Source organism: Hippopotamus amphibius, chromosome 7, assembly GCF_030028045.1.
Source record: "Hippopotamus amphibius kiboko isolate mHipAmp2 chromosome 7, mHipAmp2.hap2, whole genome shotgun sequence".
NCBI lineage: Eukaryota > Metazoa > Chordata > Mammalia > Artiodactyla > Hippopotamidae > Hippopotamus > Hippopotamus amphibius.
Window position 1 is genome coordinate 3237007 of NC_080192.1, and position 26313 is coordinate 3263319.

The 26313-nt window shown below is 65.0% G+C and overlaps 1 protein-coding gene across 1 annotated transcript in view; it reads right to left on the reverse strand.

The window, feature by feature from the left end:
* Positions 1-26313, reverse strand: part of GRAMD4 (GRAM domain containing 4) — a 42627-nt gene that overhangs the window by 8025 nt on the left and 8289 nt on the right. Inside the window, exons 3-9 of the mRNA XM_057741042.1 lie at positions 12094-12214; positions 6387-6448; positions 4190-4322; positions 3777-3802; positions 3100-3191; positions 1677-1768; positions 615-663 (exon numbers count right to left, since the gene is read on the reverse strand). Of these exons, the coding sequence (XP_057597025.1) occupies positions 615-663; positions 1677-1768; positions 3100-3191; positions 3777-3802; positions 4190-4322; positions 6387-6448; positions 12094-12214 (575 nt within the window). The remainder of the gene's footprint in view (positions 1-614; positions 664-1676; positions 1769-3099; positions 3192-3776; positions 3803-4189; positions 4323-6386; positions 6449-12093; positions 12215-26313) is intronic.

Below are 26313 nucleotides of genomic sequence, written 5' to 3' on the forward strand. Positions count from 1 at the left end.
CCAACCCTCCGACCCCATAGGGCGGTGGGCAAACTTTCCGTAAAGGACCAGGGGACAGGCACGTGTGCCTCTGAGGCCCTGTGGTCGGTCACAGCAACTCGGCCTGGCTACTGCAGCCCCAACGCCACAGCGTACACGAACGGGCGTGGCATGTGCCAATAAAACTTTATTTACAAAATCAGGCGGCAGACCACGCAGAGCTTTGCTAACCCCTGCTCTACACGTCCACTGGTCCAGCCCATCCACCGTCCACCTCCCTCCACGGGGCTGTGAGGGGCCACAGGGGCCCCCTCACTGCCCCTCCACATCACATCCCAGCCGAGGAGGGTCAGGCCAGGTCAGGCCAGGCCAGGCCAGGCCGGGGCAACCTGCTTCCCACGCAGCCAGGCCCAGGCCAGGAAGCGCACGTGGGCGTCAGCTGGCAAGGGTCACGGTGCGCCGCGCAGGGCTCCGGGTGGCGGGCGGCCGGCCCTCTCCTGACCTCTCCTCGCCGGGCAGGGCTTCCCGCCGGCGTCCATGCAGCCGCGCCTGGGGGCCCCGGGGGACCTGCGGCCTCCACACAGCTGGCGGGTGGAGCCTGACCCCCCGGCGACGGAGCCGCTCCCAGGACTCACCACCGCCTCGGACACTTCCGGCACGATGCTCCACTGTATCCTCCAGCCCCTGGCAAACACAGACAGCGCGTTACGACAGGATCACCGGTGCGCGGTGTAGACGGGGGACGTCAGGTCACCAGCCCTGCGCTCCTAACTACGAGGAGGCCCTGGAAACGCCGGCCGCGGGGACAGACGCGTCCACGCCGGCCGTCTGCTGAGACCAGCAGGGCCCCGCCTGGGCTCTTGAGAGGAGACGACCCAGGTCAGCCCCACGGGCCCCTCCCCTGGGGGCCCTCCTGGGTGAGGGGACACAGTGACCAGCACCCAGAGGTGCCAGACCTCTCCAAATACGTGAGGGAAGCCGCAGTGGCAAGAACCGTGGTGAACCACGTCCAGCCTGGGCGTGGAGAAGCCTCTCATCAGCCCTTAAAGGTTTTCTTCTCTACGGAAAACGCTTCCAACGGAACCAACTTAAGCAGCATAGAGAAGCACCCAGGAACATCAGTGTGTACAACGGAGCTTCCGAACGGCAGAGCGCAAACACGGAAGGCAGGGCCTCCTCTTAGGCCTGCCGTGACGCCGGGCTGCACACGGTGGGGCGGCCTCAGGTCCACCCAGACCCGGGCGGGCCCGGGGACGCGGGGCTCCCACCCCAGCGTGCTGGCTTCCAACAGCAGCCCCCGCCTGGAGATGGAATGTGGGTGTTCGGAGGGTGGCCCCGGGCTCGGGGGTTACGGAGTCCCAGCACCTCTGGGGCACCTGCGTCCTGACGGGCAGGGCCTCCCGGGACGCAGAGCCCTCCCCGCCGCGCACGGGGATGTCACTGCGGAGGTGTGGGGGGCTCTCCGGCCAAGAAGCAGCACAGTCAGAGGGGCCGGAGAGCCGCGCCCGCTGGGCGCCCGCAGCAGAGCGCTGCTGGGGCCTGGGAACCACCCTGCGGCGGGTGGCGGGGGACCGTCCGCCCGGGGCTGCAGGAGCGACGGGAGGACCACCTCCCCATACACCAGCACGTGGCACAGCCGGCGCGGCGCCTGCCTGCCGTGCGGGCCACGGGCGCACACAACCAACCAGCGCACCTACCTGGCTATGAGGTAATTGAGGGATAACCTCAAAATCGCTAGAAATAAGAACATGGGGATGGCCCAGCCATGCCACACGGCGTTCATGTACACCTGCGGGCGTGGAGAGAAACAGGTGGAGAGGGAGACCGTCAGGCGCCCTGCCGCTGTGGCTCAGGACGGGCCACATCCCGCCCTCCCCCAGCCGGGCAGCCGCGCTCAGGGGCAGGCAGACCAGGCCCTGGCGGCCCTCCACAGGCCTGAGGACCAGGGCGGGCACCCCCACGAGGGCTGCGCGTGGGGACAGAAACCCGCCCGGAGAGGAGAGGGGATGAGACGCTGCTCTGGGCGGGGAGGGGCTGTGCCCCCGCGGGCGCAGCCTGGACCAGGCCCGGGATCACAGGAGAGGCGCTGAGCCCACCCGCGGGTTCTGGGCCACCCCTGCTGCCAGCATCACCACACCCGGCACTGCGGACGGCCACCCCGCGCCACAGGCCAGGCAAAGTTCCGGGCACAGGCTAGAGCACAGGCTGCGGGCACAGGGCTGGCACTCAGGAAGGGCAGGGGACAGAGGTAATGGGTTCAGGCGGAGGCCTGGCAGGGGGTCGGCACGGCAGGCAGGGCTAGCTCAGACACGGCACACGGGCGGAACGAGGCCCTGGGGACCCAAAGCAGCCAAGGCCCCCGGCGCACAGCGCGTGAGAAGGGCGGCCGGAGGAGACCTCCACGGTGAAGGGGGCTGGCACCCGGCTGCCGCGGCCTGTCCTCTCCCCGGGGGACGGTGGGCCCCCGGGGCTTCAGGGTAGCCCTCAGGACCCTCTCAGGCTGAGGACACCTGGGGGGGTGGCCTCTGCCGAGATGGGGCTTTTGGGGGCTGTGGCCGTCCCTCTCCAGCCTCAGGGCCCAGCAGGCCGGCGGGCGGCCCGCGTCCTCCTCCCACTGGACGGCAGGGTCCCCCCGTGCAGGGCCGGGAGCAGCCACTGCAGGACAATTCGAGGTGGGCGACTGGGCCTGTTTCCCCCAAAGCACCCCCGGGATGGCGGCCCAGTGCCTCCCGCCTTCCCCAGGCCTGGTGGCCCGCTTGGCCCCTGGGCCACTGCGCGCCTGCCAGGAGCCTCCCCCGGCTCCTGGTGCCTGATGGCAGGGACCCCGGGTTTCTGCACAGGCAGACCAGCCTCCCCACTGTCCCCTCCCCAGCCCACTCAGGAAAGCCGGCCATGAGCTCAGCACGAGGCCCCCTCCCGAGCGTGCTGTCACGGGGGAGTGTGGGGGCAGGGAGCCCCACTGCGGGCCCCGCGCTGCGCCCCACCTAGTCCTTCCAGCAGCCCCACAGCCCACTTCACAGATGGAGACACGGAGGCCAAGAGCTGTCCCGCAGAGCAGGGCTGGGTGGGGCCCTCAGGAAACCTCGGGGGCGTGTACACCACCCCGCGGGGAGCACTCACGGTGAAGGCGATGGCGGACGTGTAGACGGAGTACCAATCAGATAAGGCAGAGAGATTCTTCACGAAGCTGGTGACAGGCTTGGCCCCGCGCTCTGGGGACAGAACAGACCACACAGTCAGGCCAGCGCTCGCCCAGCCCTCGGACACACCTGGCGGTCTGGCTGCTGCACCAGCCGGCGGGGCGCGGGAGGCGGGGAACCCAAAGGAGCAAAGCAAACCCCAACCGTCACGGGCTCCCCGTGCGCCCGACGCTGGCCCGGCGCTCCCTCGGCCACTCCCGTGCGGTGCCACATCCTCTGTCCCCACGGGGGACGTCTCTCCGCCCCAGCCCGTGCCTGCAGGCAGGGACCTGAGGTTTTCGCACACCCTGCGCCCCAGCAAGTATCTAGGGAAGCACCACGTTTCACTGGGGCTCCCGGCCTGGAGGGAAACCCTGCTTCTGGCCGCGGGCCTGGGGCGGAGAGACAGACGGGGTGGGCCTGGGACACACTTCCCACAGCCTTAGGAAGAAGGCTGGGCTGGGAATTCCTGAAAAATGTCCTTCTGGAAGCAAGTCCAGTTCCATGCAAGACCACAGTCACTGCTCGGGTGGCCCCACCCACACACGCAACTCAGCCCCAATGGCTCACACAGCCAGAGACAAGCAGGTACTTACGAAGTCCACGCTGGGTACTTACTGAGCCTCCGCATGTTCTCGGTCAACCTAAGGGGGGTGGTGGGGAGAGAGGAGCGCCGGCACTGACTCCCCGGTGACCGCATCCCCGACCCCACAGCCCCCAGCAGGCAGGAGCCACAGGCCAGGACGGGCCTCCCTGCTCCCCTCGGGTGGGGGCGGGTTCCTCGTCTCCCGCCCACGCTCCCCCCACCCGAGTCTGAGCCAGGCCCGGCCCGCGGGCACTGGCGTCTGTCACAAAGCGCGAGTGCGACCCCGGAGCGGGGGCCACGGCTGTGCGGCCGCCCCTCGTGGAACCTGCCCCGCGGTGCCTGCCGGCCCCGGGGGCCCTCCCCGCCAGGACGGCCGCGGAGCCGGGCCAGGGAGCCCGCGAGGCCCCGCGACATCCCTCCGCCCTGGCCTCCACCAGGGCCCCACCTGCGGGCGCTGAGGGGCTCCTCCGTCTCCACCGTGCTCTCCTCGGGCTGGAACCGGAAGTCCTCCACGTACTCCCCGAATTTCTCGCAGAACCACTTCTGGACGCGGGGGCACAGCCCCTGGCTCCGTCGCTCTGCAGGAGGGGGCGGGGGGCCTTACAGAGGGGCGGGGGCGTCGGCGCGTGGGGCTCCCTGAGGGGCTGCAGAGGGCACGTCCACGCCAGCACTGCGGGGCTCGCTGCCCTGAGAACAGAGCCCGACGCGCGTCCCCACAAGGTGCAAACCAACCCAGCAGCGCAGAGCCGGGGCGGGGTGCCCGTGCTCCTCACACCGAGCCCTGGCTGGCTGGAGGCTGTTCTCAGCCCACCGCGGGGACTGCATCACCCCCCGCCCTTGCTGGGCGCACCGGTGTGTCTGGGAAGTGGCCAGGTGGGCTCACTCCCCGGGAGACCTGGACTCTGGGGAGCAGCCGGCGGGCGTGCGTGCCGGGGTCTGTGCTCTGGTGGGGCCCCACGAGTGACGTGGTCTCTGCCTTTGGAAAGCCACCCACATGAGACTCAGGAAAACCAGCCCGAATGCCACGGAACAAGTCCGTCCCTTCAGAAGGCAGGTCGCCGAGTGGCCGGCAGGGGGTGCCATCCCACCACAGTCAGAGGGGACGGAGGCTTGTGCACAGAGGCCACTGGGCTCAGAAAGGCCCGGAGGCCACCCAGGCCCGGAGGACGGGCGGCCAGGGCCCGGGGTTCTTGAAGCCCACCTGGAGCGCGACAGGGTCTTTAGGGTGAGTCGAGGCAGGCTTGGCCCTACACCCACTTGGAGAGCAACCGTGGACAGTGCGTAATAGGACGGGCATGGCTGCATCTCCATGAAACCATACTGTCGATGCTGAAATTTGAAACTTATGTAACACTCACAGGTCAAAATCTTTTGATTTTTTTTTCTCAACCATTTAAAAGTGTAAAAAGATTTTTTCAGTGTAAAGCCAGATGGGGAGCCGCAGGCTGACCCCAGGTCTGGGTCAGACGGGCTGCCCAAGTGGACAGGGCTCACGGCACTTCCGAGCCCGGCTCTGCCCCCGCACCACGCAGAGCACCCGTCCCCGCTGCCACATTCTTGGGGCTGTGCTTGGGGGGTCCTTCCCTCCCTCCGCCACGCCCACGACACAGCGACCACGCGATCAGAATGGACCACAGGTAAGGAGGGGCCCCCAGTTGGGGGGACAGGGCCGTGGGGACCCACAGGGCTGTGGCGGGAAGACACCTCTGACACGTCCCACAAGTGCAGGCAGCTCATCAGCTGCCACGCACAGCAGGGATCCTGGGGGGGGGGGGGGCGGGCCCCAGGGCTGCTCCCGGCTTGGAACCTGGGCCACCAGCCGTGAACCTTCAGCTCCCAAGGAGACTACGACCCACTGCACACAGTAGCCAATCCTGCCCCCACTGGCCTGTCCACAGGTCCAGGACCAGTGCCTTGGGAAACGGGCGTCTTCCTCTCTGGAGGGCAGGTGTGGCGGGGCCCTGCCAGGCAGGAAGGGGTCAGGACCCAGCTCCGATCTGAGCTCAGCCTCCCCCTTAGAGGCCTTCCTTCCTGGGCCTCGTTTTCCTCAACTGTTCACCAGGCAGGGCTCAACTGAAGGCCCTTCCGGTGCAGCTCTCTGAGCACCCGACATGGGCACCCTGTGAGGGTCCTGGGTCCAAGGCCAGGGCCCACCATGCATCAGGCCCCTCGAGAGCCGGCTGGAAGCCTAGTTTCCTCCCACGCCATCCTCTGAAGGACAGTTTCAGCAAGTGCCAAGTGTGGAGGGAGATAAGAGATGTGAGCCCGGGGAGGGAAAAAAAGGCACTGAAGGGGGCCCTGTGTCCTGACCTGGGGGCTGGGGCACACCACCCGCGGCCGCCACCACCGCCCACTCTCCCCCTGGTCAGGACAGCCAGCCCCTGGAAACAGGCCGCCAGGGCCACGCAGCCCTGTGACCACGACATGACTCCTCTTTGGGGGAGGGCTGGGAGAGATGCCCGTTGCGTTTTTGTGAGAAAATAAAATCATGTTTTGATCGAATAACTTGCATCTGCTGTGAAACTCACCAACTGGTGATCAGAGACACTCACCTGGTTCCGACGGGAGGGGGCCCCAGAAGTGAGCAGGTGCGCCGGGAACAGACCCCCCCCCACCCCGCCCCACCCCTCCCCCAGGCCTACCTGCTCCGTTATTGACCTGGGCCTGCCCTTTCGGAGGCTGCTGAGCGGGCGGCTCCTCGGCTCTGAAGAGGGGAGAAGAAGCAGGATGTCTGTTAGCTCTAAACAAGGCGTTGAGTCCGGGCTTCACAAAGTTCGGGCGCTCACGGGAGCCACGCCCAACGCGACGGGGTGCGTTCCCACCCAGGGGCCCCGCTGCTCTGCTCAGACCCTGGCGGAGGGCAGCGGGGCCAGCACAGAGCTGCACTCCTGACGGGCACACTTTTTGTGTTTTGATGACCAAATTCATAGTGTCTCAAACATACAACTCTTTTCTTTGCTATTAATTTTGACGCGTTCGCTTCTTTGCTGTTAAGCTCAGAGTAACCAGCTCTTACACTGATCGCATGGCCTGCTGATGAACAGGCGCTTCTCCATGCACATACTTAGCAAGCACCGCGCAAGGCCACGGGCTGGGCGGGCCCCTGCCCGGCGAGCTGTGCACAGGGGCCAGCATGGTCCGTGCCAGCCAGCTGCCCGGCTCCCTGACCCTGCGGCCTCGCTGCCCCGACCACAGCCGTCACCCGGCCTCGCAGCCTCCCCAGAGTCCCTGTCCACCTGCCGGATCCTGACCACAGACCTGACTTTCCGCCACAGGCCCTGACGGCCGGGCCCCCTTCCCTTGCGCAGCTCTGTCCCTGGCTGGCCGGCCCCCCTGCCCTCCTCTGGCCTGGGCTACCGCCACACCACACGGCTGCTGTGGTTCCCAGTCCAGCAGGGACCCCAGGACGTGGGAAAAGTGGCATCGCAGGCAAACCGCGGCAGGACTGGGGGACACGGAGGGCTCCCCCAGAACACAGACAGTGGGGCCGGTAGACGCTCGGCACACGCACCCCTCGGCGTCCTGCTCCGTTCACACGTGAGCTTGTAACAGGAAAGAACATCTGTGTTCTAGTCCAAGTCAACCGCTAAAGGTACATAAGCTTACGTTATAAATAACGGCCCATCTCCGGGAACCCTGCCTCCCAGGTAACGAGCATTCAGCTAAAATACCTTTGTTTAGCTCCCAGGAAGCATCCCAACCAGGCCCCCCTGCGAATGACTGCCGGGAGGAAGACAGGAACACATCCCCGCTGGGGGCCGATGGGAACCAGGACGTGTTTGACGTTCCTCCCGCCCCTCTTAGTGTGAAAGGAGCCTGAACTCTAACTCAGGCAAGGCGGTTCTCCGGGGCTCGAGCCCACCATCTTCTCAGTCTGCAAGCTTTCCACAACAAGTCGCTATTCCTCGTCCCGACAACGCGTGCCTCGATGACTGGCTTGTCGTGAGGCTAGCAGTACGCGCTTAGGCGCGACACCCATCCCGCTCCAACACCTCCGTGAACCGACCTGGTCTGCGAACCTGTAACCCAGAACTGCGGCCCGCCACCGCCACGCTGCGCCGGAGCGGGACGACGCAGGACACGCTGGACGGGACAAGAGCAGGGCTGAGCCTGCCGCCTCGTGGAACAACGGACAGGGAGCCACGAGACCGCGGGGGTCCCCGAGAAGGGAGCCGTGGTCGAGGAGGAGGGGGCTCGGCCTCCACGGCCGCCCCTCCCTGTGGCCAGGCTGCCTGAACAGCCGTCCGTGCCCAGAGCTACGGACACACGCGGGTTTATCAGGAACAGGGGCTCAGCGGGGCACGCAGGAGACTTCAGGCCCCGGCCAGGCTCCCTCTGTTCCTGGGCAGGCGTCCAGGCCTCTGGACCAGGGCTTTCCGTGAACCGGCTGGGGGTCCCGGAAGAGGCAGCTCGCACAGCAAGCACTAACAAATGGGCTCCCACGCAAGCCTGGGCCCAGGTGTGCAACTGAGAACTCACGGGCCTGAGGGGCACCGCCACATTCAGCCACAGGTGGGCCTGGGGTCTGAGTGGCCGGCGGGGTCGCCTGGGGTGCTGTGCCCGGTACCATTCAGTTTGCACCTGATGGTACCGGCACCGTACCGTCACTGGCTGCGTGATCTTCCCAACACAATCACCTGCTAGAAACGAACAGGTATTTAGGTACTAATGGGCTGCAAGCTGCCTGCAGGGAAGACGGCTGGTGACACGGATGCAGGGGTTCCAAGTGGCGGGGACTTTTATCTCCTTCCCGTCACGCCACATGCAGAACCCTGTGACTGCCTGCAATGCGCACTGGGCGTGCGAACCTGACGGCAGTGTGCAGCAGGGATGTTCTAAACATGAACAGGAAAACAGGGCTGATGGCGTATCAGGAGCTCCCACACTAAAGCCCCCAGCAGGGCGCGCCCACGGCTCCGGGAAGGTGGGGGGTGAGCAGAGGCCTGGGAGCAGCATGGACGCCCCGGGCCCCCACCCCATCAGAAGAAAGGGGCCTTACTCCCAACAACTGGGGGTTCTTCCAAGTGTTTCTGAACAACCTGGGCTGATGTTCAACCATCCACCAAACAGGTCTGGAGCGGAGGGCACCTGAGGGACTTTCCTAGAGTCTAATTATCCTGTCAGCAGCGACCCACGGCCACACAACAGACGCTGAAGCCTGTCACAGGAGCAAAGCCAGGGCCGCGTGTCAAGGCCAGGCTGGGCGCAGGAGGCGGTCGCCAGGGTCTGCTTACTTTCCACACGCGGTGCCCCCCGCCGAGGCCCCGACACCGTGAGTGGCCCAGCACAGGACCCCGACACTCGCCCTCCAGCCCCCTCAACGCAGCCGGGAGGGCAGAGGAGCCGTGCCAGGCGTCCCAGGGCGGGACTGGGGTAGGGCCTGACCACAGGCTGGTGGAGGTCTAAGAGCAGCGTCTCCAGTGCTTCCAGACCCATGACCGGACACAGCCTTTACCTTAACAAGTAAGCTTAAACCGAGGTGATTTTATAGAAATTTTCTTAAAAACCCGGAGGTTTGTATAACTACCATGTTTTAATCCCGTAGGTTGAGTGTGTGCGTGTGAGTGTGTGTGCCCAGGTATGAAGGGGGCCCTCCACCCGCCTGCTCACCCTAGATGGCCCACAGCCACCCCAGATGGGCACCAGGGTGACAAGGAAAGAGGGCGTCCCTTGCCTGGAACCTGCTTCTCCCTGCACCTCCCCTCCCTCAGGTCTCAGCTTCCAGAAGGTTCCTAAACCCTAACCCCGCCCTCCCCATGCTCCCCCGGGACCCTCAGCTCCTACTTCCTTGGTCCTGGCCTGGATGCTCCTCTCCTGTAACCCCCAGCGGGTCCCCGAGCAGCGGGTCCCTGAGCAGCAGGTCTGCATCCTCAGACCTGAGCGGGGGGCCAGGCACCCAAGGGGCTTTGGTGACGGGACGAGGTTCAAACCCCCGGACCCTGCAAAGGGCCTGGCACACGGGGTCAGCTCAGGCCGAGTGCCGCCCGACGCCACCAGGGGAAGCGTGGCCTCCGGTAAAGTTTGCAACAGAAACCCAAACTGCATCAGGCAGAAGCGTGTCTGTGGGGCGGCAGCACTGTGACGCGCCATAAGAGGTCAGGCCCGGCCAGCCGGCGGGCTGAGAGCCGCCCCACGCCAGCCAGGCGCCTGGACCTCCCAGCGCCGTCCCGGGTCAGGTGCCTGGCTGTGCCTCTTTGCAATGTAATTGAATCTTTGAATGTCTACAGATGTTCATGGAAAGTCTAGCATCCGGGAGAGGCCTGTTGAGGCCGGGTTCTGATGTCTGGTCCAGGGCGGGGTGCTGGCCTTGCAGCCCGGCAACGCCAGCGACTCCCTCCCCCAACACGAGGTCCCCTCGGGAGCCCTGGAGAACTTCAGAATGGGCCATGCTGACCTGCGGGACAAGCCAGTGGCCTTCATTCAGGGCCACCGGAAAGCCAAGTGGAGCAGGAAACTAAAGGACCCTCCCCCGCAGAGCTCCCGGGGGCTGAGGACCAGCTGCTAAGACCCAGAGGAGGCCCGTGGGAACACAGGAGGTACCACCCTCCCAGCGGCCAAACCCCACACAGCACAGCACCTGGAAGGACACCTCAGAGCCCCAGACGAGTGACAATGCTCAAAAAACGCCCCGTGGAAAAGCCAGCTCTGGCTGGGGTGTCCCAAGCTGGAGAGAGCTGTGCGCTCAGGCCAGGGGGGCTGGACGAAGGTGTGTGGGGCCAGAGGCCAGGTGGGAGGGCGGGGATGGAGACTTTGGCGGCCTCAGCTCCCAGGCCTCGTCTGCCAGGCCGCTGGCTTGGACACTGTACAGAGGGACAGGGACCCCCATGCGAGTTTTATCAGGACAGGAAGAGCACGGCCTTTAGGCCTTGGAAACGTCCCTCTGGAATGACTGGCTTCCTGCTGGCGGCACCGTGCAGCAGGGGCCGAGCTCGTGTGGGCAGAGGTATGGGAGCCCACGTCACCCCCTCTGGAAGCGGGGGTGGCATCTGGCAGCCCCAGGATGGAGGGACCCTGCTGGGAGGAGGTGACTGTCCTCCGCGGAAGACTGACCCCGAGGTCGTGGCATGCAGTGGGGTGGTGTGGGTAGGGCTGCCGAGAGTGCCGTCGGGGGCTTGGGACAGGGACGTGTCCAAGTGGGCAGTGGGGGCATGGGGGGGGAGTGAGCCTGAGAGAGCCCAAAGGCAGGGTGGCCAGGGTCTCGGTCCTGGGGGCGACTGCTGGCCAAGGCTGGGGGGATGTGAGGCGGTCCTGGGGGCTCTGCATCCCCCTCTTCAGCCCTGCCCAGAGACCCACCCAGGGCTCGGCACACCTCCTCCCCCTCCCCCCAGCGTGGAAGAGGAGCACCTATGCCCACCGTTTCCGGGTGGAGGCCCCAAGGCACAGGAAGGCAGCCACTTTCCCAGGGCCACAGTGGTCACGGGCACGGGGCAGGACTCGGCCCAGGCCCACCCTCACCACGCGCCCTTGGACCCTCGTGATGCCCTGGGTCCGGAGGGCCACTTGTACACACAGCCATCAGGCCCTTCAGCCCAAGAGGCAGCAGGGTGGCGGGACATGAGCTCTTGGCTAAGGCCAGGAGGACGAGGGGAGGGGCCCGCAGGCCTCCTGGAGGGGCTGAGACAGCCCCGTCCACCTGGAGGAGGCCAGGGACAGGGTCCAGCAGAAGCCACACAGCACCGGGGGCTGGCAGTGCCCAACCACGGGGCCTGGCCGCCTCAGGGTTTGAGCAGGGTCGTGGCTCAGGGACCTTGCCCACCAAGAGGGCAATGCTGCCTGGTGGCGGTGTTACCTGGCCCTCCCCTCCTCCTCCTCCCCACCTGGCCCTCCCCTCCTCCCCCTCACCTGGCCCTCCCCTCCTCCCCCTCACCTGGCCCTCCCCTCCTCCTCACTTGGCCCTCCCCTCCTCCTCCCCACCTGGTCCTCCTCCTCCTCCTCCCCACCTGGTCCTCCTCCTCCTCCTCCCCACCTGGTCCTCCTCCTCCTCCTCCCCACCTGGTCCTCCTCCTCCTCACCTGGTCCTCCCCTCCTCCTCCTCCTCACCTGGTCCTCCTCCTCACCTGGTCCTCCTCCCCCTCCTCCCCACCTGGCCCTCCCCTCCTCCCCACCTGGCCCTCCCCTCCTCCTCACTTGGCCCTCCCCTCCTCCTCCTCACCTGGTCCTCCTCCCCCTCCTCCCCACCTGGCCCTCCCCTCCTCCCCACCTGGCCCTCCCCTCCTCCTCCTCATCTGGCCTTCCCCTCCTCCTCCTCCTCACCTGGCCCTCCTCCTCTTCCTCCCCATCTGGGCCTCCCCTCCTCCTCACCTGGCCCTCCTCCTCTTCCTCCCCACCTGGGCCTCCCCTCCTCCTCACCTGGCCTTCAGCACTTCCTGGACCTTCTGCTCCAGCTCCACCCGCCGCTGCCTCTCGCGGTCCAGCTCCTGCCGCAGCATCTCCGCGTTGGTTTCCTCGCGCAGCTTCCGGAGCTCCTCCTCTGTGGGGAGAGGGGCCCAGGTGAGTGTCATGGGGTCCATTCTGCCCCCCACGCAGGGGTGCCGAGGGAGGGCTGGTCTGCAGAGCGCGTAGACCACCGGCCACGCAGCTCTCCTGCGGCTTCCTGGGGGCGCACCCGCAGGAGCCTATCAGCTGGGCTCCTCTTACGGGGCGAGAGCTCGGTAGACGCAAGGGTGAGGGTCTCTTTACACAATAAAACCGATTCAAGACAGACACGAGAGGCGTGTCACCAAACCACCTCCACGGGGTGGGACACCCCGAGGAAGGGATGCTGATGGCACCTGGTCACCCCACAGGCGCACGTGCAGCGGGCGCGGCTCTGGGAGGCCTGGGCTGCAGAGCAAAGTCCCGGAGAGCCCTGCCCCCGGCTGCCAGCCGCCCGAGCACCACACGCCGGAGGATGAGCGGGTGCTTGGGAGAGGCTGTGCTGAGGAGGTGTGTCTGAGTCAGGACCTGGATGAACAGAAGGTGGCGGACTGGGGGGACGTCAGCGGGGATGCGGAGAGCGTGGGGCAGACAGAGGGGACAGCCCCGGCGAGGCGGAGGCAGGAGGGGCCGTGGGCTGGGGGGGGGGGGGGTGTCACAGATGAGATGGGGGCGGTGCGTCAGAGCCTGGGAAGCCAGAACGAGGGTGGGGTGGGCGGAGGCACGGCCCCAAGGATGTCCCGTCCTAACCCTGGAAGCTGTGACTAAGCCCCTTACACGGACAAAGGGACCCTGAAGATGTGACACAGTTAAGGATCTTGAGGTGGGAGCGTATCCTGGCTTACGCGGGTGGGACCCACGTTTTCACAGCGTGTAAACCCAGGAGAAGGCAGGAGGGTCAGGGGTCAGAGAGAGGAGACAGGAAGGAGCCGCCCTGCTGACTCTGAGGAGGGAGGAGGCGCCGGGAGCCAGGAGCAGCGGCAGTGTCTGGGAGCTGAGGCTCACGACACAGAGTCTGCCCTGGGGCCTCCAGAGGGAACACGGCCCTGCCCACCCTCGACTTTAGCCCCGGGACACTCATTTCAGACTTCTGGCCCCAGAATCATAAGAGAATAAATATGCTATTTTAAGCCCCCAGTTTTTGGACATTCGTTACAGCGGCGACAGGAACCTCACATGCACGCGGTGCCCACACCCTAAGCGGACGTCACTCTGCACCTGCACAAGCTGGACACCACGTGTGCCGACACCCAGGTTTCAGGCACGTTTCAGGCCCCACAGCCGCCCCGGCCGCTCCGTCCACCCTCCATCCTGTCCTGCCCTGTCCCCAGGGGTGACCACCAGCCAGACTTCTACGCACAGATGAGGCCTCCCTTTTTGGAGACTGTACAGTGGAGACAGGTATGTCTCAGTGTGCTCGGGCGGCTTTAACAAAATACCGCAGGCCGGGCGGCCTAAACAGCAGACGTTTACTTCTCGCAGCCCTGGAGGCTGGACGTCCAAGGTCAGGGTGCCAGCAGGTTTGGTTCCAGGCGAGGACAGTCTTCCCGGCCTGCTGACAGCTGCCTTCTCCCTGTGTCCTCACAAGGCAGAGAGCGAGCTCAGCGTCTCGTCCTCCTCTTATAAGGGCTAATTCCATCATGGGGCCCCATCCTCGTGACCTCAGCTGACCTAATCACCCCCAAGGGCCCACCTCCTACCACCACCACATTGGGGTGAGGGCGTCAACGTACGCATTTTGGGAGGTGCAAACACTCAGTCCACAACAGGGCATGACCTCGGGCCGTCTGGCTCCCGGGCCCAGGCTCTCGGCCAGGACAATGTGCTGACAGGCCCGCGGCCCAGCCGCGGCCTTTCCCGGGTGTGGGCATCCACATGCTGCCCTGGCCAGCTTGCTCTCCTCGAGGGACACCTGCCCTGTGACTCACGCTGTGGAATCCACACACATACCCTGTTCCCTTTGGTTTTTATGTGCCACAAGCACAGCTGAAAGGCTTCGGACTAAGCAAACCGAGTGTGAGGAGCCAGCACTCCCAGAAGCTCACACTCGCGTCGTGAGAGGCAAACCTGGCCGCATCCCTTCTGCTTACATTTGCACCAGAGTCTGGTACAACCTTCTCAGCAGGGCCTTAAGCCCTTGAAGGGTGGTCCTGACTCCCTCTCCCCTAGAGGGCCTCACTGTACTCAGACACCCAGGCTGGCGAAGTCTAGCTTTTGGCAAGAAGGTTCCAGATGACTTGAACCGGCCACACTTATCACAGGAGATCCATGAGCAGTTGCCCAGCCCACCTCCTAAGGATGGGTCTCCTCCCACCTCTGGGCTGGAGCCCCAGTGAAGACCCTCTGGGTCAGGCCTGGGCACCATCCTCCCAGGGCCACCTGAGCTTAGTGAGGACTCGGGCCTTGGTGAGTGCCATGCACAGAGAAGTGGTCAGGACCCCGGACAGCCACGGCTCTGATGGCTGGGTGCAGAGAGCAGAAGGGTGTGCAAGAAGGTTCCAGAACCCATGTTGCACGCAGTCTAGTCCTGCACTTCTTGTCTCTGCCCCAAAGCACCCCAGTGACCTCCACTGAAGAAGTGAGTGATGAGTTGACGAAGAGGCCCAGTCCAGCCTGAGGCAAGTCCTGCAGAGTTTGTAGGGGCACAGACGCTCCTCAGCGAAGGCTGCTCCAGGGCGGGGAGGCCAGCTCTCCTCCCACCTGGGACTGACAGTGCGGTAGGGGGGCCTAGCCGGGCTGCAGGGACAGTGGGAGCAAAGAGCCCTCGGGGAGGGCTGAGGGAAGACCCCCCCCCTCCCACCACGGGAGAGCGTGCGTGCACCACCCCCGTGCACCCGCCGGGCAGCGCCGGACACGCAGGGGGCCCGAGGTCACAACCAGAGGCAGAGGGAAGCATCACCCGCGGACTCAGGAGTGAGGGCTCACACCTGGGGCCACGCGAATGCACCCAGAGATGACCACACCGAGTGCAGCCAGTCAGACAGAGGAAGACAAACACCACGGGACATCACTTCCATGTGGAATCTAAACTATGACACGAATAAACCTATCTACGAAACATAAACAGGCTCAGGAACACAGAGAACAGACTTGTGGTTGCCAAGCGGGAGGGGGCTGGGGAGGGATGCAGTGGGAGGTTGGGGTGAGCAGATGTAAGCTTTTATATACAGAATAAACAAGGCCCTGCTGTAAGCCACAGGGAACTATATTCAATATCCTGTGATAAACCGTAATGGAAAAGAACATGAAAAAATAATGTGTATGTATGTATAACCGAATCACTCTGCTGTATATCGGTAATTAACAGAACACAATAAGTCAACCATACTTCAATTAAAAAAAAAAAAAAAGAGTGAGGGCTCAGCCCTGGGCCCGGCGGTCAGTCTATGCCCGGTGCCTGTTGGCCCCGAGCACTTGCTGAGTGAGCGAGTGGAGGGGCTCTGGCCGCCCCCCCCCGGAAGGGAGCACAGCCCAGCTGCACCAGGACCCTTGTCCTCCAGGAGGGGACCTCCTTCGCCGTCCCGCAAAGCCCCCCCCACTCGGTCGCCCCACAGACGTTTGGGGAGTGACAGCCAGCCATGGACAACCTCCCCAGGGCCTGCCCCGAGTCCTCTGTACGGCGTCGGTCACTGTCAGAGGCAACCGAGTCCATCTGAAAACCTCAGGTCACCTCCTCTGGCCTACGCCTCCTGCAGACAGGAGACCCAAGTCACATGAGAAGGTGCTTTTTCTTGTTTCTAAGCTGGGTCCGTCGTGGACGCGTTCGCGTTACAGCCCCAGGATGACACGGTGCTCATCCCTCTGCCCATCTCCTGCTTTTCCTGGATGTGAGCCCTCGCTCCTCGGGGTTCTCGATGGGACCCTGGAGGGGCCACCACCCACCCGGAACAGGCAGGCCACAGACACGTGGAGGGCAGAGGACCTGGAGCTTCAAAGAGGCACACACAGCCACCACCACAGCCCTCGCTCGGCTCCACCGGGGCTCCAGGGCAAGGCTCTCCGCATCCAAACACGCCAGGTACAGTGGGGACACGGCCACGGCAGCCTCAGCGCGTGCCCGCAGCCTCGCTACAAACCCACGTGGCGCCACATCCTCAGCAGACACCCACTGCCCACGCGAGGGCCAAGACCGTGGATCAGCCCCTCCACGGGCCTCTGCCGCGGGCCAGCAATGCTGTGTCCCCTTTTACTACAAAAACCTGAAGTCACAAAACAAACCCGCCGGCCCAGGCCAGGCCGAAGCAGAGCTGCCCAGAGCCCGCATCGGCCACCAGCGAGCACGGGGCAGCCTCGTGCGCCAGGCATGCGCCAGACACTTGTGATAAAGAAGTGGCCCAAACAGAGAGCCACCCTGGGGGGGGGGGGGTTGGGCCGTAGGAACAGCCCTGCTCAGTGAGCCTGCGTGGACGGCACACACGAGCAGGGCTGCGAGGAGAGGGCCTGAGCCCCGTGGACCCGAGGCGGGAGCGTCCCAGCAGGAGGGGCAGTGCCTGCCGGAGTCCCCGACCTGGCCACGGGCAAGGGACCACACAGGCCACCGCGGGGCGGGGCTGCGCTCGCCCACCTGCAGCTCGGCGCACGGTCAGCAGGCGTCCCCCTGAGACCCGACTCCCCGGGTCGGGTGGCGCCCACGACAACGGCCCCCACAGGTGAGGCGCCAGCTGCCGGGCGCCCTGCAGCGTGTAACTCAGCGGCAGCCGCGAGCACGGGGTCTGCCCGACCCTGCGGGCGCCGCCTCCTCCAGGCCCGGGAGCTCCGGCACATCGGCCGCTACATCCGGCCGTGGCCACGGCCACAGCGCGGGAGCCCCTGGGGAGTGTCAGCCGGCGGCCAGGCAGCAGGATGAGCCCCGTGTGCCCGGCCCACGGCCCCCACCAGCCGTGTCCAAGGGGGGCTGTCCAACAGTCTTGGAGAAAACACAGGGGAGCAGCACCCCCACCCCGGACAGAGGAACGTGAACCCTGACAACTGTGGTGGAAGGACAAGCCTGCAGGGCTCGGGGGGCCGGCAGACGTCCCAGCCGGCGCCACGACAGCCCAGGTCAGGGTCACCGGCCTGCCAGGTGGGCCCGAGGCTGGCTGACGTGCAGCCGTGGGCTCCAGGGCCCGGCTGGGGGTCAGCTCAGGGCTGCCTCTGCCCAGAAGTCAGGCCCGGGTGCACGTGGCCTGTGGCGGCCGTGGTCCGGGTGGTGCATCACAGACCACCCCAGTCGTGGGGTGACAGGCTGCAATGGAAATTCCCACAGGAAAGGCCACATCTAGGCGGGTCCCAGAAGGCATCCCAGAGACTTCAGAATGTGACAACTAGCTCACCAAAATCAGGGGTGAGGACTGAAGCCCGAGGGGGCCAGGATACCCTGAGGTCTGACCTGTGCCAGGGCTGCAGGCCGGGCCCCGCTGCCCTCGCTGCTGGTCAAGTGAGACCCTCGCTGCCCTGGAAACTTCTTTCTGGATAGGACGGGGCTCAGGGGACCCAGCAGCTTCCTCTCCTGTCCTGGCCACCTCACCAGACCTGGGGACACAGGGCTGAGCCCAAGACCCCGAAGTTTAGGCTGAGGTCAGTACAACAGCCCCGGGCCCCAGACGCAGACAGGCTGGCAGAGTGGCTGTGTCTACACGGCGGCCGCCCCGCCCCATCCAGGCAGAGCCACGGGGAGACCCTGCTGCCTCCAGGGGCGCCCAGGGTGGGGGCAGGGAGGAGAGGTGCTGCCCCACCTCCCACTTGGGGAGTCGGTGACTCGCCGGACTTGGCCACTAACCAGGGACAAACATTTCGGTAGGCTGGGTGCTGGGATCCACGTGTGGGTAAACGTCTGCCGTCCTCACGGCCTCCCGCGGGGACCCGCCCACTCTGGGGGTGTCTCCATACTCTCCGGCGCCCCGCGGGCCCCTCCCACCAAGACCCCCTGGAGAAGACCCTCCAGACAAGGGGCCCGGAGGACACCATGCCAACGCCACAGGGAGCCACGCCCCTGGCTCCTGTTGGCCACGGTCTCCTCCAGAGGCCCCTTCCATCCTGAGAGGAAGCAGCATGGCCCGCGCACTGCCAAGTTCCTCCGAGCACCATGGCCCCCCCCCCCGCTGAACTTGGCGCCTCCCAGGGGCAGAGGAGGCCCTGCAAAGGGGCCGCACAAAGCAGGGGACCAGGTGGAAGGGGCCGGCCTCTGTCTAGGGCCTGGGGGACGCGTCCGAGCTAAGACTCAGAAGCAGGGGCCAGCCGGGGCCAGGCGACGCGTGGAGAGCATTCAGGGGGACGGGTGACAGGAGAGCAGAGACCCCCGCTCCAGGGCTGCGGGAAGCCGGGCCTCGGACCCCCACCCCCACCCCCCACCGCCAACCGAAGGGCTGTGCCTTTACCCTCCCCAGCCGGGCTAATCTACGGCAGAGGCACCTGTGCCCGGCGCAGATGAGGGGGCCCTACCCCCACACGTTGGGAATCTTCCTCCAAGCCGCCCCAACCCCACCCTTCTCTCATCTCGGCTCCCACCCCCGTTCCTAAGTGGCCCCCCAGCTCCCCTCATACCCTCCAGTCTGGCTCCAAACAGCAGTGAGAGGCTCCTCTAAAGCGTAAGTCAGATCTTGACACTGTCCTGCCTAAACCCGGCCACGCAGGGAGTCCTTCCAGCCCCAGGCCCCACCCCACTCCCAGCTTCGACCCCCTCTGCTCTTGCTCTCACCTTTGCTCTTTGGGTTCAAGCCATGGGAACCCTCACTTAGGTCCCCAGATGCCTCCACAGTCGGACCCTGCCCCAGGACCTTTGCACATGCTGGTGTCCTCGATCTCCCTGACCCCCTCCACCGACTGCAGCCCTTTGTCATCTTCTCTCATGGGTCTTACTCTTTCCTGTCGGTGACAACACAGGTCCTCCTCAGAGCCCTGGAGGGGATTCCTGGAAGTGACACAGCTCCACAGGGAGCGGCCGAACGAACACAACCCCTGGTAAACATGCCACGTTCCTGAGTCACACGCTGCTGCAGGTCCCCGTCTGCTTCACTGTCTGTGACGGCCCAGGACCCAGCCTGGCTCAAGGGGAAGCCAGGGAAGATGCAGTGAATGGACACCGGGCGGTGGGCACAGCATAGCAAGTTCTCAGCAGTGAACCGCAGGACGCATGCACGAGGCTGTCGCGAACCGGGCGGAGAGGACACCAGTGGTGCGGGAGAGCCACAGTGGGCCTTCAACAAACAGGGCCAAGAGTGAGTGGCCGGCCGCCACCCAGTGGGAGGCCACCAGCATCTGAGGGATGTCTGCATTCCCATCTCCGGGCTCAGCCTCCCCCCGCTTCGTACCGGGGTTCCTGGGGACCCTGGCCCTGAGGACTCAAGGGTGTTCAGAGTCCCCGCCTGTGATGTCCTTGCACACAGAGCACCTGCTGGGAGGTGGCGGGGGGACTCGGGTGATAAGGGGTCCAGCGCCCTGACACGTGATCCGCCCAGGGGTCCCGGCACCCACGGGGACCTCCCCTCGGCCCCACACTAGGTAAGCCTGGCTGTGCCGCGAGGCCACTGCACGCACACAACCCCATCAGCAAATACTCGCTGTGCAAGTATTATGCACCAGGCTCTGTCAAAGTGGGGACACAGCCGTGACAAGCACCCGTGCCCTGCCAGGAGTGGGCAGCCAGTGGTCCCCCAGGCACCTCGCGGGTGCGAACTGGCCCCGGGGCCACTGGATGCAGCTCCCTGCGGGACCCTGGACCCTCGGGAGGCAGATCTCCTGCCCTGACACAGGCGGGGCCCTGGGGCCCCCTTCTGAGAGGGCTCGCTCCCACTGGCAGTGGGAGAGCCTGGGGCTTGGTGCCACGTGGAGACCCTCTGCCCTCCTGAGCACCCTCAGAGTACTGCTCAGCCTCCTCCTACGGGACCCATTTCTGCGCCCCCCGTGGAGGGCCTGGCTTACAGCAGGTGCTCAGCGGAGGCTACCGGATGAGGAGGGGTGAGGCTCCCGGGGACCCCTGCAGCGCCCTGCTCCCTGAGCTCCCAGCGGGCGGCCCCCTGCAGGGGTGACTGTGTGTCCCCAGGGGCAGCCGCTCGGGCGCGGCCGGGTGTGCGGGGCTCCCACCGCCTCTCGAGAACAGGCCTGGGCGGACTCGCAGGCCAGGGAGCTTCACGTGGGGAAAACAGAGGTGGGGGCTTCATGCCATCGCAACCTAGCTCCTGGGAGCCAAGGTCAGAGTGCTGGGTGCTTTCCCGTCTGCTCCTCTGAACCCCAACACCCACACGTACTCCAGCCGCCTCCGTGGACCTGGGCTCCACCTGAAGGTCAAGGCAGCCCCAGACACCTCCTCGTCCACAGCGTCGTCAGCAGGAAACCAGTCTCCTCAACGCCCCGAACTCCCTTCCCCACGCCACGCTGCAAGAGGTCAAGTGCAGCCAGGTTCCGCCACGTGGAGACCGTCAGCCAGGCCACTGTGGACACGCGTGGACACACAGCTCCCGTCCCAAGCCCCGGGGATGCTCCTCACGCGCCTGCAAGCGGGCAGACACGCTCACAGTCTGCAGTCCTGGAGGCAAGGGGGCCTCGGGCCATGTCCCCTTAACCCGGGCTCCCGACAAAGCCCCCTCGGTCCGGCCCTGCCCTCCCCACAGGGACCGCGCCCCACACAAGCTGCCTCTCGTTCTCCCGGGGTCTGCACTCTGCAGAGCCGAGACCAGTGGGCTCCTCCCTCCTCCCAGGAGCCCCCGCAGCCCTGCCCTCCTCACTCCTCAAAGCCTGCTGCCCCCCCCAGCCAGTGAGGGGACAGCTGGCCCACAGACAAGAACCCCTGGACTCAGCCTGGCAAACCCACATATCCCAGTGCACAGCAATCGCGAGAAGCCTTCCTGCCTCCCCCGGGGCCTCCTCTCCTGGGGGCACAAGGACAGCTACATAAATAAAACCCGTCAACATTCTGACCATTTCTCTCCTGCAAGTCCCTCCTCTGAGCAAACGGCCCCCCCAAGGCCACGAGACTCTCCCTAAGCCTGAAACGATGATTAGACCCCAGACAGTCAATACTACGGGCCTGCTGCCTCCAGCCACGGATTTAGGTCCACTGCGACGCAGAGCACAGGACGGAGACGCTACAAATCCTGCAGTGAGTTTTCCTCCTTCTCTCGCACAGAGAAGAAAGAGAAGGCCAACGTCCCACCAGGTGGAAAGCGCTGAGCTGGTCACTCCAAAGGCGGCCTCATCGCGCTCAGACCCCCAGCGGGGGATGGGACCTGTGTCCCCTGGGGCTGTCAGGGCCCGTGGCGGCTGGCCTCTGGCCCCCAGGTCTCTCCTCAGGCTGACCCCACCCCTGGGATGCCCTCCGACCTCAAAGCACAGCTCGTGGCCTTTTCAACAGTGGCCCGGCCTTCCAGCCACCAGCCCTGGATGCTACCTGCTGCAGCCACGGGCTCCCCACGTGCCCTGCTCCATCGCTCAGGGGGCCGAGAGGGTCTCGCGCAGGCGGGGCAGGGTCGGGGGGGACATGCCACACACAGGGCCAGGGCTGCAGCCCCTCAAACACCCCCACGATGACTTCCTACCACTGCTGGAGTAAGCGACCGCGGACGGAGTGGAAGAGTGTACCCTCCTACAGCTCTGGAGGTCAGAGTCTGAAATGGGTCTCAAGGGGCTCAAGTCAAGGGCAGGGCTGGCTCCAGAAGAAGGTCCATTTCCTGGCCTTTTCCTGCTTCTGGCTGGTGACCCCCACCGTTGGGGACATCACCCTGACCTCTGGCTCCACAGGTAACTCTCCTCCTCTTTCTCTGACCCCCGCCCCCTCTCGTGAGGGGCCGTGATGACACTGGGGCCACCTGGATGACCCGGCCCATCTCCCCATCACAGATCCTTAACTCAGTCACCTCTGCTAAGTCCCCTTCGCCACGTACGGTGACACAGTCACAGGCTCTGGTGACAAGGACGAGGACATTTCGGGGAGCCCGCCACACTCCCCCTTGAGGCAATACTCTTGGGCCACGGGGGCTGTGCTGGCCCTGGGAGGGAGGGGCCATTCCCCCTCTTTCCACCCGGCCCAGAGCAGGTCTTCCCGCCCCTGCAGGATCCACAGGCCGTAAGAAAAGAGGAGCCCTCCTTTAGCAGGTCAAGCGGCCCCTGGGGAGTGTGGGGCCCCAGCCGAGCCCCTCCTTCCCGCCTCTCTGCTCCCCACGTCCGGCTGCGCCCCAGAGGTCCCCACTGATGACGCTTCCAAACTCCCACAGTGAGAAGCACCAATGCAGACGGCGTCCCAGAGTCACGCCTGCCCCGAGCCCATGACCTGCCCCAAGCCCGTCCTGACGGAGGCCCACTCCCAGGCGGCCCTCCTGAGCCTCTCTGCACCTCTGCAGCCACGCAGCTGGGCCTGGACACGTCATTTCATAACCTGCCGGCAGCTAAGTCACAGGCTCCCCAGGAGCAGGCGCCACAGCCCGGCAGGGCAGGGGGGGCTCCGCAAGAGCGGTCACGGGGCTTGCCCGGGTCACGGGGCACAGCTCCCAGCCTGGCGAGTCTCTCCTTTTCAAGGCCTGGTGCCGACTCTGTGGCATCTGCTGATCTGGTAGATGGCCAGGGCTGGCCAGGGGATGGGAGGGAAGCCTGTAGGAGGCCGGGGCAGCCAGAATGCCTGCCCAAGATAGGATTCAGAACCCCCGAACCTTCGAAGATGGAGGGCACGCCCGGGAGAGAGCAGGGTGCCCTGTAACTCAGGAATTCCCTCACTGGGCCCCCGCTTGGCAGGACACCCACGTGAGCAAAGCCTGGCCGCCAGGTGCACAGCGCGGAGGGGGAACCGGGGCCGGCTCCCGGGGGGTACAGCCTGCTCCCGCCCCCCTCCCACGAGAGCAGGGGGGCCACAGAGTGTAACAGGGAGAAGGGATGCTCTGTGAGCCCTGAGGGACCCTCACACAGATGTCCGTCTTGACTTTCTAAAGCTTGGTTTAGAAAGTATCCAAAATGCCCCCTTCGTGCAGCCCGGGTCCAAACAAGCCAGGAGATCATAACGGGAGCTTTCGGGGCCCCCGACTGGGCGGCTCTACAGACCCGCGCTTTCAAAGGGAGGGGCAAAACGAGCTACAGACACGGAGCCCTGAACACACGAAAACAGCTCCTGGTGGCAGAGAGTTTCCTGCAGCGCTCGCCCACCAGGATCTGGCCGCCCACCCACGTGGTCCAGCCTTCACGCCTCCCCGAGTCTGCGAGGAGAAGGAGGGGACAGCACCTGACTGGCGACTCCAGGAGCAGCCCCATCGGCCCAAGGCCACCTGGACTCGGGGGAGACGGGGTACGCCTGGGCTCACACCCACCCACGCCCAGGCAGCGGGGCCACAGCCCAGCCCACTACCCCAGCCCCCAGGGAAGCCACCGGGAGGAAGGAACACGGCTTCGAGGCTATTTTTAAACCTGTACAAGTAGAACTCTCGAGCAAGAGTCCTCTTGGCACACAATTTAACAGGCCCAGCCGCAGCCAAAAATAAAATTCAAGTGATAACCCTTAAATAAAATTCCTTCCCACCGGCCAGGTGTGCAAACGGCAGAGACCACTCGCAAAGCTGCTTCTGGGTCCTGGGCAGGGGGCAGCTGCACACCTGGGGGCCCCACCCAGTGGTCCCAGACTCTGCCGTTCACCTCCCCCCCACCTCTCCCAGCCTAATTTGGACACCCCCACCACCCCATGACCTCGGACCTTTCTAGAAGGCAGAGCCACGCCCTCCCAAAGCACCAGGTACCAGGTCCTGCGTCACGGGCGTGCTTGAAGCAACCACTGAAGACGCAGCCACTGCGACCCCCTCTCTTCCTGCTCCCTCTCGCCCGGGGGAAAAGAGTTCACCACGGGAAAGGCCATGCTTTTGTGGTAAACGTCTGTCTGCATCTTTCCCCCTCACCGCTGTGTTATCTGCTGCTGGACACAGAGGCAGCATTTATGGAATGATGAACAAACCACCACCCACCACGCCGACGGCCCGGTCACCAGGAAGCAGCGCTGCTTTAAGCTCTTACGTGCCCACACGACAGGCTGCAGCCTACGTGCTGGCACACCACTGCCTTCCAGATACATTTTAGGAAACCGACTGGGGGTGTGGGGGGAAGAAGCAGGGCATTAAAACGTTTCCCGTGTGCAAGAAGAAGGAGCAGGAGCCTGGCCAGTGTTTCCACCCAGGACAGCTGATCTTCAGGAACCAATGACCCCCTTTCAGTGTGCTGCTCTGACGGCCAAGGTCCAGGCTCCAGGGCCCTGATCTGGGAAACACATGTGCGCCCAGCCCCACCCCCGCTCCTCCGTCCCCCCAAGCACTCAGGGCCCGGGCAGGGGAGGCACGCGGCCGGGCGCTGAGCCAGGACTGCCTGGTGGGGCCAGCCCGCCTCTGTCCAGCAAGGAGGCGGGGCCGGACATCCGCAAGGAGTGGTCAAGCAGCAGGTTCTCACCGGGCAGCGGGAGTGACCTAGAAATATGCAATTCAGAGCCAGTCCGGTGGGTCAGACATGCAATTTTCTTCGGGGCCTATTTCATTTTTTTCCCAGACAGGTTCTCTATGATACGGACTGCAGCCTCCTCTCTGTCTTCATCTGCCGGTTATCCGATCCGTTTGCTCCTTCCCGTCTGTCTGGGTCACCCCTTTGCCATCCTCACGAAAGGGCAGAGATCACTCAATAAGCGCATCACTACCGGGGCAGAACCACCTGACTCAGCCTCTGGCACTGGGAGTTCATCCTCTCAGCTTAACACCACCGACTAAACAGGAGGAGCAGAGGTTTTATTTACACAAAAGCCAGACCCCCAGAGGGACATCTGCCGGCCCAGGCCCAAAGAGGGGGGCTCAGAGGCGTCCGCGCAGCACCACGCCTAGCCCCGTCCCCGCCGGCTGCAGGCGGCTGCCCCATCGGGTGCCTCCAGCAGCGGGCGGCTCCCGAGCCCCGCTGTTTCGGGGGTGAGAAAGGGCTTCCTCGGCCCGAACCACCCAGACGGGCGCCCAGAAGCGTCCTCCCCTCCAGGCCCCTCTGGTCAGCCTCGGCATCCAGAGGGAGGCCCTGCAGGCCACGGAGGCAGACGGCCGCCCTCCTGCCCACCTCCCTGACCACCTTCCCCCGGAAGCCCTCCCACGGAGTCACAGCTGGCCACGCGGACCCACCGTGCACTGGGGCAGGAAGGGGAGCCCCCGGGAGCAGCGGGGCTCGGGAGCAAAGGGCCCCTTTCCCAGAGCCACCCTCCCCAGGAACCACCACGGTGTGTCTGGCACCAGCATCAAAGGCCCAGAGGTGACGGATCCCTGCCCAGAGGGCTCAAGCCACCAGGGCGTGGTGCCGAGGGAGCAACCCTCCAGTACAACCATTTGGGGAGGAGTCCACCGGCCTCTTGTCACCCAGGGAAGAAGAAACAGCCTGGCCACACGGAACCCGCACACGGGTCAGGGACCCTCGGGCTTAGCCCAGCAACCGGGAGGCTCCGGACCCCTGCGGCCCCATAAGCGCTTCCCCTCTGAGCTCTGCGTCCCGTGCCAAGTCACCTTCGGGAAGAGCCCGTGTGTGCAGCTCACCCTGCTGGAGAACCGCCCTTCCCAGAGCCTGCACCCAGCAGGTGAGGGACACACACACACACCCGCTCAGAAGCTGCGGCGGAGACAGCGTACGCTCCGAAAGCGGGGACGGCTGACATGCATTTCGGGCCAAATGAGAGTGGATGAGGCTTTTCATTTATTTATGTGCTCCTTTAACAAATTTAGGATCCTGCCCCCAGTCCCGAGCCAGGACGCATTTCAATTTCCCATTCTTCACCCTCTGCCTTCTTCTCTCGGGAACATTTGTACTCTTCAATATTTAATAACTGAAGAAAGCCGCGGCGAACCTGGGCTATTTCCTCTTCTCCGAGAAGAATAACGGTCTGCTTTCGGAGAGAAAGTACTGCAGGTAATTGAATGGAACTTTAACACTGACCACTTAGGCGTTTCACAGATGGGGTGCCCAGGCCCTGAATGGTGAAATGTCCATGGCTACCTGCTCACTCGGGCCTGAGTCAGGAACCAGAAGCCTGGGTCCCAGCTCCAGAGCAGAGCTCCCCATCACCACGGCCCCCTGCAGATCAAGGGTGGCCACCCCAGCACACAGATGCAGGTTCAGCCGCAACCAAAACATCTCTGTGGGCCCCCGGGGGGGGACATCCTTCCGTCCAAACTGTACTCCCCCGGGTACTGAGAC